Source organism: Amphiura filiformis, chromosome 5 (genome assembly GCF_039555335.1).
Source record: "Amphiura filiformis chromosome 5, Afil_fr2py, whole genome shotgun sequence".
Lineage (NCBI taxonomy): Eukaryota > Metazoa > Echinodermata > Ophiuroidea > Amphilepidida > Amphiuridae > Amphiura > Amphiura filiformis.
In genome coordinates this window covers 51,475,384-51,497,575 of record NC_092632.1, presented here as the reverse complement: position 1 = coordinate 51,497,575, position 22,192 = coordinate 51,475,384, and the positions used below count along the sequence as shown (strand labels likewise).

At 35.8% G+C, this 22,192-nt stretch overlaps 1 protein-coding gene across 1 annotated transcript; it reads right to left on the bottom strand.

Moving 5' to 3' along the window:
* Positions 1-5,867: 5,867 nt before the first annotated feature.
* Positions 5,868-15,559, bottom strand: LOC140152267 (phospholipase B1, membrane-associated-like). The gene is made up of 10 exons (XM_072174572.1): positions 15,478-15,559; positions 14,782-14,894; positions 13,681-13,744; positions 12,080-12,138; positions 11,511-11,578; positions 8,994-9,037; positions 8,610-8,718; positions 7,897-8,095; positions 6,220-6,308; positions 5,868-5,997 (listed from the first exon to the last, which is right to left on the bottom strand). Exons 1-10 carry the CDS (start codon positions 15,557-15,559, stop codon positions 5,868-5,870), a joined length of 957 nt encoding a protein of 318 aa, XP_072030673.1.
* Positions 15,560-22,192: the final 6,633 nt, after the last annotated feature.

The window sequence follows — 22,192 nt, the reverse complement described above, 5'->3', positions numbered from 1 at the left end:
AGCTTCTAATTTCAGTCTTACTAGATTTACTCCGCAATTGTTGTGCTATTTTGCTAAAATTATGCCCTTGCTCAGAAATAAATCCACAATATGCTTGGATTTTATTTTATTATTGTTTTCTGTTATGCACAGGATAGAATGGTGTGCGTATATTCTTTGTTTAAAAGACAAAATTAATGGATTTGTAAAAACACCAAATAAATCGAGACCTTAGACCTTTGTAACCACTTTGACCTTTGTAACCAGTTTACCGCCTCTTAGAACCCGATAGACGGTGACCAACACTTTGGATTACAATAGCCTAATCTGAATGGCATAGTCCAATAAGCTCAAATAAACAATCATAGTGCAAAATTTGACCTAACTTGCAGAGTATGAGTTTTTGTACCCAAAGTTTCAAAGTCAGGCATCTTATCAAGATCAAGATAGTGATAGTGACATAACAATTAACACGCTTATCTTACCAAGGTCTTATCTATCTGCATGGGGTAATTGGAAATTATGGTGTAGCCTATTTGTTTTAAGGATGAAACAACTGGCTCCTTTTGCATGGAAATTAGAACAAATTACTATACAAGCTGTATCAAAAGTTTGGTACCCAGCAGTTTTGATAGTAATTGAAAAGCCTGGTTCTTCCAAATGCAATATCGGGTCCCCCTTAAAATGATAAAATGATCAGACCATAAATCTTTTGTGACTGTTTATGACATTAATCAACAAATTATGCGGATCCTAGATGTGTCGAGGATGTTATGTTTATGAACAAAACGTTACGTTTGTATTTTCAACATTGTTAATCATTGCTACGTGTATGTTAACAAATGAAAGTTCTGTAATTATTTTAATTCTTCAATGCTAACTTAGTAAGTATTCTTTTGGATATCATATCAAATTGTAAATCTCTAGTCAGATTTTCAGTGTGTTAACAACTATGTATCAAAGATGTTACGTTCATGTACAAAACATTAACGTTCTTATCTTGTAAACATTGTATACCCATATAGCTACTTTTGAAGAATGAATGTTCTGTAATTGTCTTTTATCCTTCATCTCTATTAGATTTTCAGTGTATTAGCAAGTAGATGATGTATATGTATCACAGACGTTATGATGTATATGTATCACAGACGTTATACATTCATAAAAACTTTTCTTTTGGTCAACATAGGGGTAGATCCTCTTCTATACTATCCATCATATACCCCCTGCATAACGAAATTCAACAATATTCAATATCCAAAGCAATATCATCACTACAATATGCCCCAAAATTGAACTCCCCCTCCCCACATAATCGCAAATTGACACGACAGCTTCATTCCGATTCAATTTATTTCATCCAAAACGGTCCTGTGATACACCTTCCCCAATCAAACACATTTGTCTTGCATTTGATCATCTTCTACTCTTCTACTACTAATGGGCGGAAAAGGCCTAAAAACGTAAAATATGATGGCGGCCAGCATCCACAGGGGGGTCAAGATGGAGCACAATATTCCCCGTGGGAGAACTGTCACTCCCAATTGGCTACCGCCACTGCACCTCCCTATCCTCCTTCAATGCCCTCCCTCTCTTCATCCCTACCGCCTCTCTTACCAGGCGCAACCTATGACATGTTATATCTAAAAATATATTAGCTTATATTCACCCGATATACTCATCCAGAAGTATGCTACACTGCTCGCTCTAGTAAAAAAGTGCCATATATACGGGAACTTAATCCCCTTGCCGTTGAAGTTTTCACAGAAAGCTTGACGTTTGGAACAAAAAATATTTTAACCTAATTCAATCACTAATTTTCAACCACATGTGGTGTGTGTTTTACTCAAACCAAAGATAAAGCATAACAGGTAATTTTGCAGTCAATGAGAAAATGTGGAAACTATTGTTCTTGAACTGACGTATTTTCGTCCATAATTTACTGCTCACTATAGATTTTCGCGTTCACTTCGACTTCTAGAGACTTTCATGGCAGAGTGGTTTTAAATAGACAATCCTCTAGACGTTGAAGTTTGTGCTTCTGAACTGCATTTCGCAAACTCTCTGATGACTAATGATCCTTTGATTAATGAATGATTTCAAATATCCTGAGAATGAGTATTTCAGATGTATATCACTTTTTTTTAAAGTTAGTATTTCATGTCATAAATTTAACGAGGCGATGCAGATTAAAAACAACGCTGCTGGTAACACCAATTGAAGTCTTGAAGCTGCTGAGGTTGGTTTGGGTGTAGGAATACTATTAACCTGTGTATAGATGTACGGGAAATCCTGTAAGAAAATTATAAGCAAATTCATGTTAGAACGATTAAATGTCTTTCAAAATATGCAATACATAAACAGCGGCTATCAGTGCGATGGCGCTGATGGGTTGGCGCCACTATAGTTGTTAAACTCCCGCTTGATGCTCAGCTGATTCTGGTTGGAGGCAATTGGACCAGGTAGAGCATTCAATAAGTGAGCTGGGGAATTTATAACTGAATCTATAATTATGCTTTAAGGGCTGGGGTATGAACGTTTGGACAGTATTTATTTTGGGACATTAGAGCACATCAGACATATCGAATCGCATTCTGAATACGAAGAATGTCATTCTGATATCAAATAATTTTGATTTTTTGAAATTCGCAATTTAATACACATTTTATGGCAAATCATTAAAATTGATATTTTGATATTTAACAGTACTCGAAGTAAACTTTATAAATCTGATGATTTATACTTAAAGTGTATGTAGGTGGGATGAAAAGCCGACGATCAATTGAAAATTTTGACCTTTCGTATTGAAGATATGGATTTTTTTTCCAAAAAGGTCTTTTTGGGAAAAAAATCCATATCTTCAATATGAAGGGTCAAAATTTTCAATTGACGTCGGCTTTTCCTCCCTGCTACATACACTTTAAGAATATATCATTAGATTTATATAATTTACTTCGAGGACTGTTATATATCAAAAATTTGAAAAATATCAAATTTTATAATTTGTCATAAAATTTGTATTATATTGTGATTTTCAAAAATGAAAAGCAATAAACGCTCATTTTAGATCCCTTAATTGGCGCATACGCCCGTCAAACTATTTACATGTTACATGAGAGTGAATTTGAAATGCGTAAGCAAGAACGTCTAAGAAATCGCAAGCTCTCAGTATTTAGCCAGATGCGTACCTCATTTGGACAGTACAGTAGACCTTCTGGGTTCCAAGCAATGCTTTTGTCACCAACTGGTTCAAACTGTAAAATGAAATGTGACTTTAATAATGAATCAACAAAATATTTATTCACCTGGCAGAAAACTTAATACAACCCGACAAAATGCCTTAAAGAAAATGTTTGTGATAATTTTGAGCAAGGTTTTTCAAAAATTCACCATTAATATCAGTCAATATGTCTTATATCCATATTGTATCCCATGATGCCTTGTTTTTGGTATGGTTGGCAATCGGAGTGAGGTATCTGATTGGTTAAACACGGGAGCAAACGTAACTCAATAGACACAATGTCCAGTTAAGATACATTTTTCCCACCGTACCCCTTTACAATATGACGTTCTCGGGTCAGTTCGTTTTTGAGTTACATTTGTTCCCGTCTTTAGTCAATCAGATGCTTTATCCCGTTACCATGGTAACAAAAACATAAAACTCGGCGTGCTGGCCCTCCGGATATTTCAGAATTTTAGGCCTTTTTTATACTTTATAGCCCATTTTGACCCTTTGTTTTTCAAAGTTTGAGCCCTGAAAGTTGCCTTGCCCCATGTCTCTACATGACTTTTAAGCATTAGCAGTGAATGTGGTAATCAAAACCTACCATATTATTCCAGAGTTCCTTTGCACTCAAAGCATGTAATTTGGCACTAAAGTGGAAACAATCTGGTGCAAAATATGAGCCGTCACCATTACCATCCTAATATAAGATACGAATTGATACGAATTAGACTTTTTGCCGTTATGGAAAAGGCGGTATGGAATTGATAAATAACCTACTTTGGCAGCATCAGTAGTATAATTTTAGATATATTTGATTTGAAATACATGTATTGTGCTAAATAATTCGTACGAGATTTTTATGCAAATTTAACTTCAATGAAATTCGGCATGCGGGCTGAAAGGTGGGGGTCCAAATTTTGCTTACATATGTATGTGTTTTGTATCTTACATTAATAATGACGCCAACTTTTTTCCAAAAACGTAATATCACAATGTTCATTACACCATATCTGCATAAAACATCTCAGGCCTTCTATTTTACTGGGGAATAAAACAAATCTATCCGACGGGGTAAAGTGGGTAAGATAAAGCTGTCAATCGGGTGACACGCCTCTAACTTCGTGAAATGTGCAAGTAATTTCTTATTATCTTACCTCAAGTAAAGGCATTTTAGCTTCCTGGAAGAAAGGCTGAAATATAACCTGGAAATCGTCGCGATCATTAAACTCTCCTTCCTCCGCAAGATGTTTCAATAAAATCTGAGAAAATAGACAAATTTTACATCAGAATATCGAGCATTGAATACTTTATTTTCATCACAATGGATATGTAATAATTATGTGTACCCCCGGGGGTGAATCTCAAATTGGTCTGTCAAAAAATCGCTTGACCTCTCTTTTATTATCGTTCCCTAACAAATATTTGCCTTCGCCACCCGAGATATACATCTTTGCATCTTTCCTCAGGTCAAGCCATATTGTATCGTTTGCTGAGAGGACGCCCTCAATTTTCATTCTTCTACATACTCGCTATGAATTGAGCAATGCAGTTTTTGCCAAAGCTCACTACCATTCGTACGATGCTGTGAACTACCAAATCACAACAGTTTAAAATAATTAATAACCTTAAAGCTATTAAATGTGTCACGGACTCAACAAAATCTCCATCTTACATCCGTGAATTCATTCAGCCGTATATTTCCAGTAGAAGTGGATTAGACTCTGCCCAGGACACCAGGCTTCTCATTTTTCTTTATACCCGCACTCTGACTGGTGATAAAGGCTTCTTTGTAGCAGGACCTTCTCTTTGAAACAAACCCCTCACCATATACGTCACGCACCAACAACGGCAACCTAACGGTCTCATCTTAAAACTTATTCATTTGATAATTGATTTCTTGTTTGTTCTTGTATGTTACTTTTTCGTCTTTGCTGGTTGTTTTGTAAATCGCAGTGGATACTTGGTTTTTCTTTGTAAGAGCGCTGTATAAGTACCTGTCCTGCATATCATTAGTATAGCATAGCATAGCATAGCATACCATATTATAGTATAGTATAGTATAGTATAGTATAGTATAGTATAGTATAGTATAGTATAGTATAGTATAGTATAGTTTAGTTTAGTATAGTATAGTATAGTATAATATAGTAGGTACATGGCGTACGGAATGGTCATAAACATAAAAAAAGACCGACATTAATCACGATCGACGGAATGTCACGCATTGGCGACATGGAATTAAATAGCGATTTACTTTGTTTTGCCTCATTTGATGTGCTGAACATTAAAAGGGCATCTTTCTGACTAATATTTTGTGGGAAAGAAGTACATTTCTATAGACAATTTTCGTAATTGACCACTTCGTCGCCGTTGGCGGCGTTTGGCTCTGCTAACTCCAATTTAGCGGAGCAGAAAACTGAAAGCGAGGCCACTGGATTTAATTACATACTCCCAATTATGCAAAGTTGATTTGCTAAGTAACTATCAGGAATATCTAGCTAAGACTTGGTACACATGAAGTACAAGTAAAATAGAAGTATATTACGTTTTGCATTTTTCTAATTTTTCTAAAAATTGTCTATAGCGTATGGAAATGTTACATGTCTTGTGAGACGCTCAATAACGCCGATGAACAATCGAAATGAAGGCTAGGGAAGCTTCTCTATAAATCATTATAATGACATATTGTGATTAGACGATTGAGCTGCATCTGTACCTGATATTTATCGGTAAGGCCCTCAAATTCTTCTAGCTCTTCAGGTTCTAGACCAGCGGCACAGGCACAAACAAGTCTATTGAGTCAACAATAAGAACAATTTACATTTTAAAGTACACGAATTACAACTCCTTCCTAGAAGAAGAACAATAACTTCGGTAATATATTTTGCAGTTTATGGATGTCAATTAAAGGCAGATACTAAGCATTATCCAAATTTGCATAAAGAAGAAAGAATATGGTTATTAGAATTACAGCACATGAATAGAATAATAGTGAGTATTAAATTGATACTTACGAGAATCTTTCTTCGCAAGATTGTCCTTTGAGTTTATTTAGCTCAGAAAGATTTAAGATACCAACAACATTAATCACAGCCCTCGTCAACTGTAAGAGAAGCAAAAAACTAATGTGAAGTTGTTACATGGATTGGCGGTTATCATTTTAGGACAACCTATGTCATTCATAGCGCGTCCCGAATGAGGTATCAAAATACTTTTGTAATTAAGTGTTAGTATCTGTAAGAAATCACTTGTTTCATGGGTGAAGATACTTATTCCTATTCCAGAAAAATACAGAACTAATTTTTTGATTAAAAAATATTATCCTGTTTTGCCACAAGAAACATAGCTGAATCCAAATCCTTTAGTTAGTCCTATAACTAGCGATAAAAGTCGCATTTTAATATTTAGCCATTTTTTGGAAATAAGGGCCAATAACATGTGTTTTTAGGGTGTTTTTCGTACGCTGTGACAATCGAGCCCAAAGACTTGTACTAAGACTAATTTCAGTTTATGCATTCTAATTTTTGGAAAAGACATGTTTCATTCTTATCACCAACCATTTATTAAAGTAACACAAAAAAAGTGAAAATTAGAGCAAAATTTCGCCATATACTCAAGATTTTGAATGCTTGGACTTGTTCCAAGTATTTGATTTTTGTGACTCAATTGTCAAAAAACATGCTGAAAATGCATGTTTTTGGCTCTTTTTTTTCAAGAAATTAGTGAAATAGTGAACTTTTCCTTTTATCTCCATTTAGGACTAAAGGAATGATTAGGATTGAGCTATGTTTCATTTGGCATAACTTCCCAGCAAACACGAAACGTTTTCGACATCATTCGCAAAAGGTTATAAAAGGTTGTCAGAAAACGTTTAAATGTCGGGTTATATAAAGGGTACATTAAGAGTATAAAACGTTTTCATAACATTAAATAACATTTGTTGGTAATTTACTGCACAGCAAACACAAATGTTTTACAGAAAACATTTAAATGTCGGGTTATATAAAGGGTATAAAAACGTTTTAATAACATTCAAAAAACATTTTGAAAACTTGGTACAAATCATTCTAAACAGAATGTTATTTTGGGGTTGAAAAATATTTTGCAAAAATGTTTGCCCAAAATATTTACAATAACGTTTTTCAAATGTTTTCACGACCTTTCTATAACCCGACATTTAAATGTTATTAAAACGTTTTGTAAAAAACATTTTAAGAAAATTTCTGTGTTTGCTTGGTGCAAATATTTTAACATAATGTTATTTAAGTGTTGACAACAATATTTGCCCAAAAATGTTTGCAAAAATAGTTTACAATGACATTTCGAAAACATTTTAAAAATATTGTTGTAGTGTGTTTTCATAGAAAACGTTTTAAAACGATTTCATGACCTTTATATAACCCGACATTTTAATGTTATTAAAACGTTTTTACCTAAACCAAAACCCAAAATATAACTTATCTAAAACGTTTTAAACACGTTTTTGTGTTTGCTGGGATTTGTGCTGTATTTTTTCTGGAATGGGGAGTAGGGTCATGGCTTTACAAGTGGATTACAAGGGCAACTTGACTTGTGGGTAATTTAAACTGATTATGAAATATGATTGGTTAATGATTTGGATAATGCACTTGGCGATGGGGAGATGAGACAAAAAATAAGACATGTTAATTTCGTTTATGGTGAAGATTTACCTCGTGATATAAGTAGTCAATTCCTTTTCTGATATTTTCCACATACTGTTCTGCACTATACTTGTGTTTATCCTGGCAAGACCTGCACAAATCATTATAGCCAATCCAAATTGTAATCAGCTTCCAATCTTGCTCCACGTTGACATTTTCATCATGTTTTATTTTAGCGACGAGGGTTTGTGCTTGATCGTAAATATCGCTGAAAGAATTTGTAAACAGCATGCAATAATAGTATCATCATAAAAGAAAGAGTTTTTACTTTGATATGGAATTCAGAAAGAACAAGAAGTGGGATAACAACATGTGCAATTATTACATTTTAAAATACAATTGAAATTGTTTGATTTTTATGATCTTCTGAATGATCAAATCACGGAAATTGATTGACAAAATCATGTACATTTTAATACTTACCATGCTTACTCGGGAAGAGATTCTTAGATGAATTGTTGGTATAACTTAGGGTCACAATTGTGATAAAACTGGTTTACAGATATGGGTGTTTTTTTTACGTTCTCCAAAATTCTAGTAAAAGTACAGATTCACTGGCAAAATTTGCGGAAATGTCCAGGAGTAAGGCAAATACAATCGAAAATTAGCAGATGTTGGTGTGACCTTTTCGTCAATGTTGGTATATTTTTAGGATGTGGTTCGAAATTCCCTCGCAGCCGCACATCCCTATCCAAACCAAAGTTGCGACGCTGGATACTTACGCTGATTCTGCACCAGGGATTGCACAATTAAAAAGCGCATTTTCGCTATCTTTCCCACCACGGCCATATGAAGCGCCGTAAAGATTAGGGTTGTACTTTTTGATGATATCTGCATAAATAGAAACAGAACAGAATAGTCAGTCATACGGTCATAAACAAGGACCAGGGGCGTTCCAGACACCTGAAATGTGCCAAAAAAGGCTGACTTTGCAGACGACGTTGAATGTACAGAAAGTATGTGTTGTTGTTGGAAATATATCCCGTGTCGTTATAAGGAATACTATAAAGAGAATCTCTTTCGGAGCAATTCTTATTTTTCATTCCCACTGTTCTATAATTAAACGCCAAACTTGACAAATACATTTACGTAATATTAACACTTACTTGTAAGTGTCATAGTTTCTTCTACTGTATTGTCTCCTCCAATACTGAAAAAGATACGCAAAATAAAAAAGTGGTTACTTTGTTAGGTAAATAAAAAGTTAATGAGATGCTAATGTTGCGCGCATTTATCTGTAGATAAAAAAAGGTTAATAGTAAATGTGTTATTGAAGAGATTCATCAGGATTGTCTATAGTACATTATTACTAGAGTTCTCATGACAAATTCAGGTACTCACAATTAGTAGTGACGTTTCGCAAGCTTACTGGCTGGTTACTTCTTCTTGACGAAGCTGTATCCAGTACTCGCTTCATCATAAGCTAGGGGTCATCAGAGGAAAAGAGCAGATCGCATTGTTACCGAGCAAGAAGATAGAGATAAAGAGGAGGAACACATCAAGCAGGCACTCAGCAAATGTGGATATCCAGACTGGTCGTTTGAGAGAATCAAACAGCAAACAGCAACGCACCATACTGCAGTTACTGTCCGTTTTCCTATACACAATACACAATGCTCTTTCCCATTGACGCGTGACCTCTACAAATAGCCCTACGTTAAAAGTATGGGGATATGACTAGTTAACGTCGCTGTTTGAAAAATAGCCGGCCAATATTAAAAGTACTCTTCTAAAGTTCTAGAAAATATAGTTTTTAACATGTCCTAAATTTTAGCTAATTTAGATGTTTGGAAATATTCGTACTTTGGTGTTTTAGTTAATGTTATAGGTAATAGTACATTGCCTAGTTAACGTCGCTGTGTGAAAAAATAACCGGCCAATATTAAAAGTACTCTTCTAAAATTCTAGACAATATAGTTTTGTAACATGTCCTAAATTTTTAGCTAATTTAGGTGTTTGGAGAGGGTCGTACTTTTGTGTTTTAGGAAGGACATGTAAACGACAGATAACACCAAAAATATGAAGAAATTATTTCCAAACCGTGTTAAGTCAACAATCATTATGTTGCTCATTTTCAAGAATGCTGGTTTACAAAAAGCACGCCATTGTCTGATTTCGTGAACAAAGCCACATATACCATTGTTTCCTTTCGTTTCCTTTATAATCGGTTACCCAACTGAAGCTATGAATACCAGCTTTATTCCGATATCGCACATTTAATCAGTTGAGCTGTTTCAATGAGTGTTATCTTGGTTTAATAGCTTTTAATGGGGTTAAGTCCTGCAAAGGTCGAGATGAATTCTACTGTAGACATGACTGCATCATGCCAACAAAACCGCAACAAAGTCCAAACCAAAGAAGAACTCGGACGATACAAAATATCGGCGTATGGTGGTTATACCAGAAAGTCCAGCGGATTCTTAAGAAACACATTGTTTCTGCAGCAGTGAAGCCACACACCACACTGAGGCACATGTTAGTTCACCCTAAAGATAAAAGGGACATAAGTGAAACATCAGAGTGTGTGTATGAAATTCCATGTCGCAACTGCACCCACACGTTGGGGAAACAGGAAGACAGTTTGGAACAAGAACATCAGATAAAATCAGTCAGTGGACATCATGCACCAGAGCCGCTCGGTTGTCATCGGTTTCAGAACAACACAAGTCTGCTACCATGGCTACTTCACGTTACAGAACATAACCACATCATAGATTGGGAGGAGGCCAAAATTCTTCATCGGGAAAGTTCCCAAGATGGATAAGGAGAGTCAATCTGGATCCAGGCGCAACGAGCAAGCTATGAACAATGAGGGGGTGTAACTTATTTCTCAGTCATGCATACAACCAGCAAGTGAGCTAGTACTGGATACAGCTCAGTCAAGAAGAAGCAACCAGCCAGTAAGGTTGCGAAACGTCACCATGGTCACTGTCAATATTGTGAATACCTGGATTTGTTATGAGAACTCTAGTAATAAAGTAGACGTATTATTTCATATCACAGGTAATAGTAAGAGTGTCCCTAAGAGAACTATACTGTCGAAAACTTTAATTTTTTTGAGTATTTTAATGCCCGACTCCGATATATAAATAATTTTAACAATTGACCACTCCAAAAATACCCTATTTTCAAACCGTTCGACTGCTTCAAATATCAATCAATTTTGAATTTGATTTGGAATTTTAGGGTACGTTGTTATGGTGAACGAAAAAAAATGGTATGGAAATAAGTTGATGCTTTTCTCGAAACAACTCATTTTATAAGAAATCTGCTATGCCAGTTGGATTCCTTGCTCCATATCCTTTTTGAAAATAATATATATACTTGATAAAAACTGCAAAGTTCTTCTTAATATTAATATTTAAACATTAACCTATAGGAAATGAGTGAAGGAAACCAATAATCGAATTCTTGGGCGTTCTTCCCATCCCGAGAAATATCATGCATATGACACCTATCAAGGCATGGGATCTCCTTCATAGAACCCATACCATTCATCATCATCTTCATTTGAGTGCAAAGGCCGCTAGGTCATGCTTCCCTCCCACTCTCTTTAACTAATATCACAACGCCTTCACAAGAGCGACGGATCTTTAGAATTAATTTAGTTTTAACTAATATACCTCCATGAAATCCCTCTGTATTCTATAGCGATGCCTATCAATTCACATGCTCCAGCTCCAGTCCCAGCCTGTGCAATAATAACACAAAAAACAGAAGTTTCGCGTTTGAAATTTACAATGCAGTCACGATTATTCACTAAAATTATTCACACTTTGGAATGAGAATTGTAGGTTGGGTATAATACAAAAAAACGAGGTAGCAAGTTATGTAAAGCACAAAGTTAATCTTAACTCATCATAAGGTTCCCCCAAAATATCGCAACAGCAGCACATGCTCGTAAAAGGCTCTTAGATATTTAAATTAGTGTACTTTCAGCTCACTCGGTCTTGATGTTCTTGTGCTGGGTCAAAATAATGAAGAAATGTTTCGATGTTTGACCCCACGACACGAGACGTTTTTCATCTGACACTACTTCGTCAAAAATCTGACACATTATTTGTAAGCCACTTCAAGTTCGAAGGCTACCGCTCAATGTCTTTCCACTAAAGAAACTATTAGGCTATATATTTTTATTACCCGAGAACCCCATCTCAAGGTAATAAGAATGTTTTTTGTTTAAAGTTCTTACTGTGATAGAGTCACCAAGAGCGCCAACAACATCAATGTCACCGGGCATCAAACGATGAACTACATGAAAAGAGAAGACAACAAAACTGAGATTTTAGGGACATGTACGCCTCCCCCCCCACCTTTTACCCGGATCTAATATTATAGAGTAACGTCACATTGCAGGGTTAAGGGAATGTTAATCGGCGAAGAAGTGTTGATGTAAGAGGATTAACTACCATAGCTAATAGGTTAATACAATTTTGAATATCTCGCCCGGCACTGCAAGCAGGTTGTACTCATCACCTGTGTATGTCTTTAATCATAGATTGAATACAATACCGCCCTTTTGATAGATACTAATCTTGCAGGTGCGAGTGATCATCATGATATGAATATTCTATAGAATTACGATCCAGGTCTTTGTTCTTTGACGACTATGGTTCAATGCAAGGATACCGCGTGAACGTACTAGTGCTGTGAGATATATTCAAAAATTGTTTTAACCTATTGCTATGGTAGTTAATCCTGTTACATCGTCACTTGCACGGCGAATAGTTTTGAAAATAGATTTTGTCTTCATAAATGTCAAAGATAAAAAGATTGGAGCTTTATTATTGAAATTTTACACATTTATTCTAACATTGTTCCAAAAGAAATAAAACGTGCACAAAACGGGGGTCCACCGTCACCACGATTATCCACCCAATTAATCTGGAGAATTAAGGATTTTTATTTTCTGATTACTAATATATGCAGTATTGTAGTATGGTTTCTGTTTGATGTATACTGTGGTGTAATCGAGAAGTTGTTCCTCGACTTTAGAAACTTCCTTCTAGAATCTGTGCGTAGACCTACATATCTGAAATAAATACAAGTTTGGCATAATGCAGTTACTGTCCGTTTTCCTATACACAATACACAGTGCTCTTGCCATTGACGCGTAACCTCTACAAATAGCGCATATTAGAAGTATGGGTGATTGCCTAGTTAACGTCGCTGTGTGAAAAATAACCGGCCAATATTAAAAGTACTCTTCTAAAATTCTAGAAAATATAGTTTTGTAACATGTCCTAAACTTTTAGCTAATAAATTTAGATGTTTGGAAATATTCGTACTTCGGTGTTTTAGTGTATGTTATAGCTAATAGTACATTGCCTAGTTAACGTCGCTGTGTGAAAAATAACCGGCCAATATTAAAAGTACTCTTCTGAAATTCTAGAAAATATAGTTTTGTAACATGTCCTAAATTTTTAGCTAATTTAGGTGTTTGGAAATATTCGTACTTTGGTGTTTTAGGAAGGATATTTCGTGAACAAAGGCCACACAGTAATTGTTACCTTGCGTTTGCTTTATAATCGTTCACCCAACTGAAACTATAATACCAGCTCATTGCTCAAAACAGACACATGTGTGTGTGGATTTAACCAGAGAAGATCTGATGTAACATAGTTGAGCTGTTTTCAATGAGTGTTATCTTGGTTTAATAGCTTTTAATGGGGTTTTAGTCCTGCAAAGGTCGTGGTGAATTCTACTTTAGACATGACTGTTTTTTCCGTATCGTGTCAACACCCTGTCTATATTGCATTTCCATTCATTCTGCTTTTTGTTATTTTTACACACCTGACGTTGGTCTTTCCGGGGATCGTTTACCTTCGACATTGCATTCAAAAACATGTGGATGTTCCTAAAATAGATAAGAGATATAGAATTAACAGATAGATCGTAATGTTCACAAAGTATATGTATTAAATCAACAATACACTCGGATATGAAATAGAAATATACATAATTGTATTTCAAAAGTTTGTACAAATTAGACTGAACTAGATTTATGCACGCGAGGACACGGTGCGGGACGCGTAATTTTTTGCTGCAACCATAACGGTACGCAAAATTTTATTAAACCCTAACCTTAACCCTAACCCTAACCCTAACCCTAACCCTAAACCCTAACCCTAACCCTAACACTACCCTTACCCTAACACTTACCCTAACCCTAACCCTTTCCCTTGTGTTCCTATGAGTTATACATTTTTGCGTCCCGATGGTTGCAGAAAAAAAAATTAAGCGTGCGGGACCGCATGACGTCAATTTGGTGTGATTCAAGAGTGACAATTTGTACAGCGACAATTTTGATTCTGTAACCAATTGTCCCGGGCAATCGAAATTCTTGAATCACATAAATTGATGAATTAATTCATTCAGGTACCACGTCCACTTGCGAAAATCTCAGACAGCACTATTGAATTGAATTGAAAAAACTATCTGAATGAACGCAGTGGGGTAACTTGATTTTCGACATTGGGGTGGTAGCTGGTGGAACATCTGGCACAGGGGAATGGAGGCTGTAAAATGGAGGGCGCCATTGACATGCTTGAAACGGGTGCCGATTAGTTACCGTGACAACTCGTTTGCGCACCATGTACTCGTTCGTTCACCTGGTGATATTTATTTGTTCTATTTTGGGGAAACGTATACGAATATGCTATAAATATTTGCATAACTATAATTATGATTAAACTTTTGACACAATTACGGCCGTAATTTCTACGTAGTTATACGTTTGCTATTATTGTTTCAATACATTTTCTGGTGATTCTTCCATTGCAAAGACGGTGCATATATGGAATGAAAGAAGTATATTGGTAATAATTAATTAACCAAAATATTGTAAAACCTAAATAATATTAAATGCAGCATCATAGTTAAACAATCACTCACAAATGGAGGATAACAATCGTATGGAGGCGGCGGCGTTGTTGTTGTTGTCTCATTATTCTTCACTATTACGTCTCCATGTTTGTAAATTTCATCTAAAAACGCTGACCACACATCTGTAATTAAATCATATCAAAATACGATATGATGGTTTATTTATGTAAAATGTATGTATAATTATCATCAATATCAGATGTTTGTTGAGCCTGTAGAAGTATTACATTACTTTATTTAAGGACTATTTCGTGATCCTAACATCCTATTTTTATGACATTTTATCAGTAGATATCCACGAAAAAAGCTTACTTTCAAAATTTCAGTTGATTCTGATTTTGCGTTTGCGAGTTATGCCTATGTGTATTACACTGTTCCACAGGCCACTGTTGCAATTTCAAATTTCTACCAAGTGAACAACCTAGGTTAATCGAGTCAAAAGCGAAGTTTTCCTGACGGAATGAAAATCTAGAGAAGTTCAGGGAAGGAAATGGGAGCAACATTAATCAGGTATTTGTAAACAAGCAGGGTCATTTGAGTACAATTCGGTGCTTGATTGGAATCAAGTGTAGTTCTCGATTAGAGGTGTTATAACCAGCCCTTTATTTGCACTTGAATTTGTGAATACTATTCACTGTATAGCATAATATTAAACCAAGAATACTTTCTACACGTTTAAATGTATTACATAGTATTATTACTTACCGTGTAATATTGCAGATGATCCTGCGACGAGACACGTCAACATCAACAAAAGTTTCACAGATATGCTAAATTTAATATTCATATTTTAAAACCAGAAAGAATCAGAAATTAAGTCATACTATCTTTTGGACTAAAATCCCGTTTGGGGTTAATGTACAACGTCCAACGTTTGGGGTTAATATACAATGTCCAAATATTGAGAAGGCATATTAATGTAACTTGAACTTGTGTATTGGATATACATACACAGAAAAGGTCTTTGACTCAGTGGAACATAACGACGTCTTTATTACGTTAGGTTGGAGTCAATGAAGAATATGTCCAAATGTTACAGCTGAAATTCACATTGAAAATAATGTTTCGAAAACAATTCAAATTCAGTGTGGTGTGAGACAGGGAGATATCATAAAAAAAAAAAATGTCATCTCATTCATGGAAGATATCCAAATTTGTGACTATTTTATTTTTTTCTTAAAAAAAATAATAACACACTGGTAACAAAAGTTATGTATATTATAGCGGCAAGTAATCCAGTTACTACACTGGAATTTCAGTGACTCAAGACAAGCGGTATGTTATTTATGATAAGAAAAGAGGTACCGCTAGAATGTACCTCATTTCTTAACATTTATAATGAACCACTTGTCTTGAATCACTGCAATGTCAGTGAAGTAATTGGATTCCTTTCCCCTATAATATACACAACTTTTGTTATCAGTGTGTAGTTATTTTTTGAGAAAAATGCAAAATAGTCACAAAATTTATCATGGGTGTAGTATCACCTTAAATGATGCGAAAAGTAAACTAGGTCAAAAGCTTAGACTGAACATACAGAAGAGCAAAACTAAATACATGACAAACCACCAGTTAGCGGATTCCATTGTAGTATAAGGCGAAATCATCGAAAAGGTGGATGGCTATAAAATTAATATCTTGGCCAAACACTGAATAAGAAGGACAACATGAGGGAAGAAAGAAGTCTTGATCAGAATGAAGGCAGGTTTGATTTTCTTTGGTAGATTCAAGGACATTCTTTGTGATGAAAAGTTACCAATGTCTGTGAGAAGAAGAATGTATAAACAGTGTATAGTGCCAATAATGAAATATGGGGCCGACATAATATGTCGTGACAGCCAAGTACCTGAAACAGAGACTACAAGCAGCCCAAAGAGCATTTGAAAAGATGATGCTACACATTACTTTGAGAGATAAAGTTAACAACACTGGAATAAGACATCAAACTCAAGTCACACACATTATGGTGAAACTCGAAGAGGCGAAATGGAAATGGTCACCTTACACGCAGGGCAGTTTAATACAAAACCTTATAGAACTGAGGCAACCACGAATCGGAAAAGATTAAGAAGAATAAGACACAAGCGGAGGTGGCTCGATGACCTTACTGCCTACATGAAACCTACGCCACGCGGGCAAGAAGTGCAGGAGACAGAACACAACTATGAAAAGGGCTACGTCCATTTCATGACTCTGTTGCCTTGATGTATGTAAATCTGTGTGATAAAAGGCGGACGTACGTAACGGCAGTGGACAAAATTTTCAACAACAAAAATTCACAGCGATTTTACGTTTACTATGATATATTAATATCCTTCCATGTGCTAACATAAACAGCCAAAGAGGAGGAGTCATATCCAAGATTTGAAGTATTTGAGCGACATGTTCTATGTTTCTTCAACATGTACACACAAAATTATATATTGTTGACCCCCAATGTTTTTTAGCAAAGGCCGGTCGTCTACCGACAGCCTAAGATGAACCGACGGCACTGGTTAGCGGGGGGGGCAAATATTTAGAATGTCTTTTGGTTTCGGTAAAAGGTGATGAAACTAAAACATGTATATAGATTGAAATAATGCCCTGTTCCAAACTTCAAGGCTGTAAATATTTGTGTGTGTGATCGTAAAGTAATAAAATCAGCTTGTGGAACATGTGGAATGGCTTGTAGAATGGGGTTTTGCGGTGAGTATAAGGTTAATGGATAAAGTCATTATTTTACAGCAGTATAGCTGTCTCCTTGATAGGGGCTTAGGAGAAGAGAAAGGAAGAGGAGAGGAAGGGGAAAGGAAAATGCAGTGGCATATCCAAGGGGAGGGACATCTTCCCCATTGGACATCTTGATCCCCTGCCCCCCCCCCCATAGCCCATTTTCGGCAATTACAAATATTACAAAAAGAGAGAAAAAAGTCGCCTCCCCATGAGTCGCCCTCTTACAATAATAACCCTGGAGAGGTATTGCCAGAGTGGGAGTGGGATATTACAAGAAGGGGTATTGCAATTTGAGAGACCGAGTATAGATGGATAGGAGAATAAAGTGGAAATCAGGAGGGGAAGGAAACAGATTGAAAGGCAGAGGAAACATTAAATGCAATTTTAATGTTTACGTTTTAGAAAAAAATAATGACACAAGGTGTGTGGGAGGTGTGTGTGTAAGGGGGTGTACGTGGGGGCATATGTGGGGAGTGTACTCTGTGTTTTAAATGTTTCGAAAATGACTACCATGGGAATGTCAGGCTTGTTATCCCATTCTTTCCGAAGATTATTGTTATGTACAGGTGTAACTCTCGGTATCTCATGGATCAACAACTTAAAGGGCCATCTGCAGGACGGACGACTGTATTTAGCAGTCAGGTGGAAAATTGAGCCAACTTGAAATTCCTCTGGAAAAGGAACTTACTGCAAATTGTCTCGTTGTAACTCGTACGAAACTCTGGGAGCTGATCCTGGTCTCGAAGGTAATTTGTGGAATGTCTATGGTGTGCGTTTTTAAAGCTGCAAAGTCCCTTTGTTGTTGTTAAATGGTTTATGGAATGATGTGGGGCCGTAGTGGTCAGCGACAACCTGTAAAGTGTGCTGAGGCTTGTGGATCAACGTCTAGCCGTCGCGCCTGTGCGTAGCACACTATATATCACTGCGCTGTTTTTCATAGATGCTATCAATTAAAATCATTATTTGTGAATATCTTTTCAAGTGGCACTGCCAGGAATGAAACCGAAGATCAAATGCACCACGAGGAACTTTTACTACTGCACCACGCTCTCCGAGTTTCAAAACGGGTAAAACTCAAGTATAATTTAGAACCCAACGATATACACCAAACGAATGAAGCACTGCAGTTTTACGACATATAGTTGCAATTTGGATGTCAACTGCCTGCTAAATATGAATAAGAAGTGTGTTAACCTGCAGTAGTATCATCGCGCCATTCCTCGACCTTCGAATCTGTCATATCTCAGAGTACAATAATAATATACCGGTAGATAAGAGATTTCATTTCAAGCACAGAACCTTTTTTTTAGATAATATACTTTAGGATCACGCGATTTTATCTTTTTTTAATTGATCACAGAACAACAAATTATATCCTAATCATACATGCTATCATGATGCTATGTGAGGTGACCTAGTCTGGGCCAGAAGTCAATACACTTCTGTTGTAAAATAATATATTCTATTGCCCTCATGACCTATTAATCGCGCACAAAATCGCGCACTTTGATTTGTTAAAACAAATCACGTGAAAGCCCTTTATTCGGCTATGTATCAAGCGTCTGTACGCATAGCATTACTCTTGATTATGCGTACAATATTTCCGCGATACCCGCTGTCACTTACGTCTGGGCGCTCTATCTTGAAGTAAAAAACATAAAATATTTGGGCAAAAAGTGATATTTTCTCTTTAAATTGTACTATTTTCCTGCAATATAATAGAAATAAAGGGTATAACATTATCCTTTTACACCCAACAAATGTGTCTTGGGCAGTAACAACGTGTAAATGATGGGTGATGCGCTACGTTTTTACTGCCTAGGACACATTATTTGGGTGTAAAAGATAATGCATTACCCTTTATTTCTTAATTATATCACCTTCACGACACATTATTCACTGACTGATTTGTTGAAACGCGTCACGTGAAAGAGGTTTAATTACAATAAAGTGGCCAGGGCAACGGACTTTATGTTCTTCTCGCATAATAGCGCACAGCAAAGCGCGGTGCACTAAACGCGCCGTTACACATTTTATATGCTCTTTAAATCGCACTATTTTGTGGCAATATTACATAAATAAAGGGTGCAACATTATAGAAAATAAATAATATTTACGTTTTCACTGCCTCGGACACATTGTTGGTGTAAAGGATAGTACCTTGCCTTTTATTTTCTTAAATAAAAGGTCGCATAATACAAGCGTATATATATTTTGTACAACAAACAAATATTGCACATGTCCAATAAATTAATTTAAATATCACTTTGCCAACCTTTTCTATAATTTCATTAATTTACTTGTATTGTTTAAATTTTTGTTTTAAACACGGTAGTACAGTGGTACGGACTTCGACTCATGAGGTTGCTGGTGTACACTTATAGACAGGACCCTTCCGCTATAGGTAGGGTCAACTTCGACCTGGCAACAACATATAAGTGTTTAACAACATTCGATAATGCTGTATTTTTGTACTTTCACGTTATTGTCAGTTTGAGGCTCCATAAGTTGCTATGCCTATGTAAAGGGAACATTATTATGTAAAGTAAAGAGAACATTATTTTCACGTTGTACCATTTGCCTAAACAGTAAGGTTTGGACAGGGCAGGTCATAGTTGAAAATTACATAATTATGACAGCTTGTTCAGGCTCAGACATAATAAATGTCAGAATAATACAAATATGTATCCAGGGGTCTGATTGACTCTGGCCGTGTCTGTTGAGAAATTATTATTCATGAATTATATAAGAATAGTCTTTTGCATATTGCGAAAATGCACACCTTCGTAATCTCCCGCACTTGACCATATAATCGCATAGTCATAATAAACAAAATGGCAACATACTCCCCTCCCAGGAATAGTAGTGTCCATCTCAGTTGTAATATCCTACCCCAGGAGGAGTGGTATCGTTCATTGCTATTGGTGTTAATATTACCACATCTTCAAATTTCATTACTTGTTTTAGCGCTTTGGACCAGAATCCTCAGGGTTAATATGATTATTTATTTGCAAGCAAATAACTTTAATTACTTTGAACTTTCAAAAGATAAAAGAATATAACTTCAAGCAGCTGTTTTGGAAGCTATCGTGTAAACAAATGAATTGGGGTGGACATTGCACATTGACCCAAAACGGGATTTTAGTCCAAAAGATCTCATGACTTTCTGATCTCTCACGCGCTCCATTCTCATCATTGTCCGATCTCCGTGTTGTTGCTCTCTTTCTTCCTCTCGGATCTCTACTTGCTTAACTGGTTTGCAAACATGCATTTTAGCATGTCCAAGATATTTCTGTTGGTATTAACATGTCTCGTCGCTGGAGCATCTGCAATATTACACGGTAAGAATTTAATACATTTTAAAATTACAAAGCAAAAATCACATCAGGTGTATTGATGTGTTACGATGCCGGTCCAGACCCTGTTTGTTGGGGTAACTTGAAATTCCCCTTGGCTAAAGTAAAGAATTGACTGCTTTAATATCGTCTTGTTTACTCGTACGTGAACTCGGAGAGCTGATCCTGGCTTCAAATGTTTTTTATGATGTACACTTGTATTGCTATTTTTAGCTATGTGATTCATACTATATATGTAATTTCTTGTGTAATTTTATTATTATTATTTAATGGAATTTTTATGCTCTACTTTTGGCGGTCTGCCCGATTTAACTAATTTGATCTATTCTGTTTTAATTTATGTGCTTTTGATGTATAGGCATTAAATGATTTCTGATCGGCCACAATGCGATACATTTTTATGTTATTTTTACTATATATTAACAAATTTATTTAGCACGTCCACATGCAAGCTCAACTAAACATGTGATTTTGAGGATATATTACTTACATAAACAATGAGATCGTAATTGTTTAATTAATAAAATCTGTTTTAATTGCAGATGTCTGGTCAGCGTTTTTAGAAGAAATTTACAAACATGAAGACGTAATAGTGATGAATAATGAGACAACAACAACAGCGCCGCCGCCACCATTCGATTGTCATCCTCCATTTGTGAGTTATTGTTTTAATTTGGATGCGTCATTATTATTCAGGCCTTTAGAGCATATTCGTTGTCAGAATATTAATTATTACAAAAATACTTCTACCACTCAAAATTAACACAATGTCTATGCAATGAAAGAAACAAATTACGTAGAAATTGCAGCCGCAATTGTGTCAAATTTTAATTAGGTTAGAAAATACATGTATTTACAACATGATCGCTTATTTCCCGAAATATATCTGTTGCAGGAACATCCATATGTTTTTGATTGCAATGTCGAAGGTAAACGATCAGTGGAAAGGCCAACATCAGGTGTGTATAAATAACGAATAATCATCAAAATGAATATGGATGGTATATTTAAAAAAAAATCGTTATTGGAATGATTACAGTCGGGGGACTAATGTTTCGATTACACTGATACAGAAAACCCCTCAAATCCCCCGATTTGGGTGCGAAAGTGGTGACGGTGGACCCCCATTGGCACATGTTTCTAATTTATTTAGTTATTTTAAAACAATTTGAAAACAACAAATTCCTGAAGACAAATATGTCCTTTTCGTGTGTTATCCTTCCGCTTATAACTACATTAACTACATTAACTCTAAACTTATCTTAACGCTGCAACGCGACGTTATTAGATCGGTGTAGGGGTTACGTACATGATCCAAAAATTCTCAGTTTTGTTTTCTTCTTTTTTATGTA

Bases quoted from the DNA above. Each gene is read 5' to 3' on its own strand.
- LOC140152267 (XM_072174572.1), bottom strand. From the start codon at position 15,559: ATGAATATTAAATTTAGCATATCTGTGAAACTTTTGTTGATGTTGACG. The intron at 14,895-15,477 runs GTAAGTAATAAT...ATTTAATTACAG, and splicing joins ATCATCTGCAATATTACACG to ATGTGTGGTCAGCGTTTTTA. The intron at 11,579-12,079 runs GTAAGAACTTTA...ATTATTGCACAG, and splicing joins CTCTTGGTGACTCTATCACA to GCTGGGACTGGAGCTGGAGC.